At 40.2% G+C, this 7,500-nt stretch overlaps 1 protein-coding gene and 1 pseudogene across 1 annotated transcript in view; one reads left to right on the top strand and one right to left on the bottom strand.

Annotated features, from left to right (window-relative positions):
* LOC138045204 (XK-related protein 8-like) overlaps nt 1-4,765 on the top strand; it is a 5,915-nt gene extending 1,150 nt beyond the window's left edge. The window contains exon 2 of the mRNA XM_068891618.1: nt 1,280-4,765. Within this exon, the coding sequence (XP_068747719.1) occupies nt 1,280-2,399 (1,120 nt within the window). The 3' untranslated portion in view covers nt 2,400-4,765. The remainder of the gene's footprint in view (nt 1-1,279) is intronic.
* Nucleotides 4,225-6,885, bottom strand: LOC138045203 (zinc finger protein 862-like; annotated as a pseudogene).
* Nucleotides 6,886-7,500: the final 615 nt, after the last annotated feature.

Genomic DNA, 7,500 nt, shown 5'->3' with positions numbered 1-7,500 from the left:
AAGTAATTACTTTGGTTGGCCAATCGAAAAAGGAGGGAGACAATCCAGTAAACCAATCAAAACTCGAAGCCGACACAAAGCGTGGGAAAATGTGCACGCATGAGTCACAATTGGTTTTGGTTTTACTTCTGATTGGTTGAAAAACTGACACGAGAACTTTGAACCAATCACTGAGTAAGTAATGCAAAACCAAAGGAATTCGCTGATTACCATCGACACTCAATTGAAAACCGCTCTAGAAGCGTAGTGAGATGTCCTTGCTAGCTGGAGGAGTACTTTTGAATGTGGAGGGGGGGTAGGAGGGGGGCTAGGTTTGGGCAAGGATCATGGAAGTGTGAAGGGAGGGGGAGAGGGGAGAGGTTTAGGGGAAAACAACATGGTAGGAGAAAAGTGGGGGGGAGGCAGTACCCTCCCTAGCCCCTCCCTGTCCACGGTCCCTAGACAATTTAGGGCTTTCCTTTTTACAAACTCTTCCGTGTCCCATGGATTGTGACAGGAAATGAATATGTGGTAACCATTGCTGACACTTGTTGTGGAGGCTTGTTTTCTAAGAAGGATATGAACTGTACCCCTTTGGACTTTGCCTTTGTTCATTTCTGTCCATGTCTTTCCAGCAACAACATTATCATTCTTAAGAAATTGTCACAGCCATCCTTGGGACCTTACCTTTATTCAGTTGTGTCCCTGTCGTTCCAGAAACAACCTGTGGAAAATTAAGTGTGAAGCGAATTTGCAATTGCCCCAATTTTTGTTAATGTGATCTATCCCCAATTCAGTATATATGATTCATTTCATATGTCATTTTATTCAGTGATATATTATGTTAATAGGACTGAGTGGAGTCCAATTCAGCCTGTAATCGAGTGAGTGAGCGAGTGATTATGCGGGAGTCTGATTTGTTTAATTTCGAGTATGATTACAGACAGAATTGGACGTCACAAAAGTCCTGTTATCAATTAGTCATGACCAGTACAATTTCTGAGAAAACAAATGCATTCCTTTTTCACTGTTTAATGTTACAAATTTTTTCATTTTGGAAAATCCCCAGTTTGTATAGGGTAGGTGGTTGTTGCAAAGGGTATTGTTATAAGTTCTGTGATTGATGGGTTAAGCTGAGTGCACTTAATATGATTGGCAGGTGTCCCATTACAGCCAACTGTCCAATTTCACTGTCCGATTACAACTGTACACAATGATTAGTGAAAAATAAAGCAGTTAATGAACCAATCAAATTTGAGAAAATTGTGATGGTTAAGGTTAATTTTGGTATTGTTATTAGGTACTTCCGTGTAATTCGAGCTGGGTGGCGCACTCGTCAGAATGATGCCACCAACACTGATTATGAAGCATACCTTGCCGAATGGAGGGACATCAGCATGCTGAGACTGTTTGAATGTTTCCTAGAATCAGCCCCTCAGCTGGTGCTTCAGCTCTTTATAATGGCATACAACCAGCGGTTTGAAATTGAGAGTGACTTGTTTACTGCCCTGGCAGCAGGAAGCTCATTAGTGTCACTGGCATGGGCCATTGTTGCGTACACCAAGGCCCTGAGGGATTTCCTGAGGGAAGGCACAAACATGTCATGGATTGGCTTTTTTCTTCAGATTATTTGGCGACTGTCTATGGTTGCATCTCGTGTTGTGGCTTTAGTTTTATTTGCATCATATTACACCACTTGGTTGTTTGTCGCTGTGGCGATACACTGGGCTTTGATGACATCTTGGCTTGTTTGCCAGAACACTCTTTTTTGTGTTGATGAAAATGGAAGGAATCATTTATGTCGTGAATACCTGTTTGACTTTGTCATTGGCTTTGTATACATTTTTTCATTTTTCAATATCAAAGATGGCATGACTCGTATTAGAGTTATCCCTTACTATGTGATCATGTTATGCGAGAATACAGTGTTTTTGGTTTTGTGGTATCCATTCAGAACCCTATATGGCGATGTTGAGATTGCCGCACTTAGCATTGTATGGGGTGGATTTGGAATTGGAGTCCTATGCATGATTGCTTATTACCGTTTTTATCACCCTAGTCTTCCAGTGAAGGGAATGTGTGTCAAGAAAACTCAATTAGACATCCAAGAGAACCGAAAAGTGACCATTTTTTTGTGCTGTTGCTGTGAAATCCAAACCAAACAAACCATCACTGAGGAAAATGATGAAGAGTATTCTTTTGCTCTTCACCAAAGACCTTATTATGACCCAAGAAGGAATAGGGGGACAATTGTCCAAGAGCAAGGAAGCTTTCCCCTGGATGTGGACTTCTTGTCACGTATTAGATCAATAGAAACTGCATTCCATGAACAAGAAAGTGCAAACTGTTGGCAAACAAGAGATGGGATAATCTCTGGAGATGGCATTCGTTCAATGTATCGAAGATCAGAGTGGCTGTAATGCACACGACGTTTTTGATCCACGGACGGTAACCAGAAAAGAACATTTCGCATGCCAGGACAGTGGTGTCTCACAGATGTTTAACCTAATCATCTCCAGTGGAGGAAAGATACTTAGCAATATAAAGGTAGTAGTGACAAGACAAGTTAAAAGAGAAAACAACTCACTTCCGGTTGCCATCTGCAGCTCAAAAACGTCGGGTGCTTAAACTCTGTAATACTGGCCACAGAGTACTTCAATGTTATGTAGCCTTTGAACTCAATGCAATTAGAGGGGTATGTGACATTAATGTTGTGTTTCTTTTGGATGTCACTGACAAATTTTGTTAACAATTCACCAAAGTGGAGGTGAATAGTGGTGGATATTTCCCATGAAGCGCAAGGTAAATATCCACTACTTTCCCTAAACTGAGGTCATTGTTTTAGTATATACCACACAAGTTGAATAAAAAGCGAACCAAAAAGCTACGATGGTTTATTTTTGTAAAATGTGGTTGGAAATTTCAAATCTCATGCTATTCAGAGGTGAATAGTACTTGGCTAATCACCTCTGAGTTAGCCAGTCACAGTCAACACGTGTGGAGAGCACTATTCACTTGTGTGGTATAATTATACAAATAACTATTATTTTTGATAGTAAGTTTGCGGGTAAATAATTCTGGAAGACTGATAATATGTTTGTCTTTTGATTACTGTTAAAATTTTGTCTTATTTATGACCACAGAAAAATATTTAAGCTTATATGTTGTGGATACTCACATACCGGTAATTTATGCATACTGGTGATGTTGTTTGTTGTTAGTTTTGCAGGCAACTCTTCTTAGGTATTCATATTTTTTTAAACATCTTTGGTAAGTTTGCCAAGTTTTAATCTCAAATTTTAATGCACTTGTTTATGTTGTACAGTTTTTTTTTCTGTCATCCAAATAATTTTGCAAGAAATATTGATTCACGAGCAAAGAGAATTATCTGATCTTTTCTATATCTGAGAAACTTTGTTCAGTTCATCATCTGCCACTGTTTTTTTCCATTTTAATGTCAGAAGACAGGGACAGATGAGTGAAATGAATGCAATAATACAATATTTATTTATTTGTAGCTTAGTTCTTTTGAGAGAAAAATGAAAAATTTATTTTCATGTTAACCCTTTCACTCCTGTGGGGTTCCCCATTGACGAGTAAAATCGTCTGGCGTTAAGGGTTAAGTGAAGCTGGGGAGGGGTTAGGTGTAAGTCTTTTAAGACTTCGCTTTGTTTTCAACCAAGTTGATTATTATATTAGGCCAAGCAAAAAATGAAATGTTTCTTGTCCAGATTTCTATAAAACTCAGAGAGCGGGCGGGTAGTTTTTTTTCCCCCTCGTTATTTGCAACATTTTTATTATTTACAATTGACCACTTACGGTACAAATTAATACCCTGCCCTAGGGATAAGTTGAAGTTCTTTGGTCAAACTCCCCAGAAGCAAACTTGCAAAATAAATGCTGCAAGGGTAATTGACCTATTCACACAGACCTAGCATACCAAGGCTTTAAAATTTTGGTCTGTGTTCATATCAAAATGCAGACAAAAGCCATGTATTACAGAATTTGAGGAGAACTGGGTACAAAGTAAAAAGTTATGCCTATTGGTTTTGTTCATTCCAACTTTTTTCAATAATAAATTAATGATAAAAAAAACAGAGGTGGCCTTAAAAAAATGAAGCTGGCAGGGATGAGAAACATTTCTTGGCCACACACTATTCGTAAAGAGTAGGGCACGGAGCTCCCGGTGTTGTGGTCAGAGCTCATTTCTTTCATTCATGTGCTGGGTGAGATCGCTAATGGACTGATAGCGGCTGCCAGTGGCACCTATATATGCTGTTGTCCGATCTCACACATAGACCACTTGCTTGTAAAGTGCATTTGAATATGTCAATAGAAAATTCGCTATATAAATTCGTTACTATTACCATTATTTAGTATTACTGCCTACCTGGTCATATTTTTTTTGCATTCCCTTAAACTCAGTCAAAAACTTTGTTTCCATTAACCCATTGACCCCTGAGAGTGACACTCATTAGATTTTAGTCTGTCTAACCAGGGCTCGAAAAATATTTGAATTCCACCTTGCCCGTTGGGCAAGTAACCCCTAAGTTTTGCTTGCCCGGGGCACTTCCCCGCTTGCCCAAGTTTTCAAACTCATTAATAATTCATGAACCCAAGAATTGATTTTAATGTAATAAAACCATCCTCTTAGTGCTGATCACTTTCATGCTTACACCATTACAACTATTGTAATACTCCCACAACTTTTAACCTCGTCATTCCGCTTTTTATGAAGTTGTACGGTTTGTAATAATTAACATGGATAAACACTGTTATAATCACATTGAAGTAGTGTGTGTCCTTCATTGTTAGATACTCTATCACGATTATCATCTTTCCCAATACAATGTCTCGGGGCTTTTTTGCTTGACTGCTTTCATACGCCTTGACACCCTTATGCTTTTGTTCAATAATTCTCTATAACCTTGAAGACCCTTGGCGTTTTACGAAAAGGCCTACTTTGAATCGGCTTACAGTTATAAATTAAACAAAGTAAAAAACTCAACAAGTATACAATCTTTTGAACAAGAGCATATGTATTATGGCACAATGAAGTCATTATGTGACCTGTTACACTAATAACAATTTCATATAGTCATAGTCACTTTGCATGCTAATGATGGTTAAGAGAGTTTAAAGGTCTACGTGTCTCTTGGTTTTTGCTCCACTCATCCAGCGTTGAATTGCGGGAGTAGGACAAAAGTTGGTCACATTGAGATTTGAAGATCGGACTCTCAGTAAGGCCGTCAAGGTATCTTGATTCATCAATGTGCGCATTGAATTCTTCAACTGATTCATGGTCGAGAATCCACGCTCACACTTTGCTGTGCTCGGTGACAGAGTGATAAGAAGATCAATCAGAACAAGGCAATCTTTAACATCATCGGGTGGTGACATTAGTATATTGGAGAAAACATCTAGGGTCTTGTGCATCTTCTGCCTTGCAAGTCGTTGACGTAGAATGGGCCATTGCTCGATGATCCTTTGCTTCTCATCATCTGAGAAGAAATGGTGAAAGTAATCTACCAGAGAACGGACTTCTTTATTGCCATAGGTAGCAAGGTCTGCTTGATCTTGAGGCATCTCCTTAGGATCAAAGACTGTGAAGTAACTGTACGGCTCTTCACGAAGGCTTGAGAACCGCTGGTTGATGTAGGCTATCACTTCTGCGATAAAAGAAGGAAAGCCATCCTCCACCGTAGTGCCTGGTTTTGACAGCTTCAATTCGTGGTTGTTTTTGACTCCACTCTTGAGTACCCCAGTTTGCCCATTGTACCTCTTCTCAAAAGCTTGATACTTAGGACCCCTTTGAAGCTTCAAAACATCCAGCTGAGAAATACCTGCCTCCAGGTGCACAAGGAGACCGGTTATACAGAACTCGTCTCTCTGGAAGGACTTGCTTAAGTCTGACAACACTTTCATTACGTCAAGCAGAAAGTACAGGAATTTCACACACTTCTCGCTCTGCAGATTCTGAAGAATTCCTTTGGCCTTTGCTCCGTCATCTCCCTTGGTCTGTGATTTATGTTGCAGATGTGTGACGGTTGTCAAGAAGTGCCTTTCTAAAGCGTTAATGGCCCTAAACCGGCTGGCTACCCACCTTGTCTTCTGTAATCCACTGTAGTAAACATGATCTTGGTCGAGAATAGCTGCAATTTCATTAACTTCACGGCGACGTTTTGGAGAGTAGAAGTAGAATTTAAATACTGACTTTACAGTTTCTTCAAATATGGCCAAATAGGGCGTTTGCTTTATTGCATCTAGCACAGCCAACTCCAGATTGTGTGCTACACAGTGTATGATGCAAACTGGATGCTGGGCTATATCTTGAAGCTGTTTTGCAACACCACTTTTCTTCCCCATCATAACACTAGCTCCATCAAAGTTACAGCAGGCCAATTTTTTCTTCAAGACAGTTTCATCTATACTTAAAGTTTGAAGACCTTTCTGAATAGCAGCAGTAACCCCAGGGGCATCAGCAGATGTAACAGGAACAAGGTCTGCAAAGTGAGTGGAGGGACGCCCGTTGGATCCTGTACAGCGAACATAAACCGACTCCTGCTCGGTAATACTCTTGTCAGTCGAGCCATCTGCCAAAACACACAAGAATCTAGCATTTTCAATTTCCTCCTGGGATCGCTCCTTCTCGACAGCTGCTATGCTTTCCACAAAGTCCCTGCATGCCTTATCGTTCTTGTACTGGGTTCCAAAATCAAGACCATTCTTTTCCTGCAAATCGCAAAGTCCTTTGAACTTGCTGAAGGCTAAGTTCTCATTGGCAATATAGAAGGCAGTATTAAACAGCTTGTGCAATCTGGCTTCCGTTTCTTGATCACGTTTACTGAAAGCAGCTTTAAATAGTTTGGGGAGTGGCTCATCAGCTTTTCCTTGATCCATTTGACTTCTGTTGACACACTTGAGGTGGTTTGCTGATCCATTGTGGGACTTCAGAGTTTCAAGTCTGTACTTGCCAATGCCACCAGTACCTCTGTAAAGGGGGCTTGTAATGTCTGCCAGTTTTGGATATTTTCAGCAAACCATGCAATACATAACATCATTAGAAGCATCATGTTCAAGCCAGGGATACGTTTCCTTCCAATGCCCTTTGAACTCTCTTTTCCTCTTTTTTTCGGAATTCTTTTCTGTGGTTCTTTCTGTATTTTCTTCTTTCGGAAGAGTTCTTTCAGGTAGGCTTTTAGACGGGTCACCATTCAGGGGTTGGCTTTTGCTGGGTGTGGCTGTTGAGAGGTTGCTTTTTACAAAGGACTGTTCGTCACAATTTCCAAACTTGGGTTCTGTTGAACTTCCCATTGGTTCTTGACTAGGCTTTTTACGCACTGAGCCACAGAAAAAATCACTAATGTTTCTTTTGGGCTTTTTCTTCAGTTCATCCTTGTGATGTTTCTTGTTATCTGATGATGATGTACTCGCTTTTGAAGTGGCTGAGCATGATCGGCGTTCGACAAGAGGAATAAAGTGATTAGGCTGATACCAACCCGCTGGGTGAGTGTTAGGGCT

Source organism: Montipora capricornis, chromosome 4, assembly GCF_036669925.1.
Source record: "Montipora capricornis isolate CH-2021 chromosome 4, ASM3666992v2, whole genome shotgun sequence".
Lineage (NCBI taxonomy): Eukaryota > Metazoa > Cnidaria > Anthozoa > Scleractinia > Acroporidae > Montipora > Montipora capricornis.
This window is presented reverse-complemented; position numbering and strand designations above follow the sequence as displayed.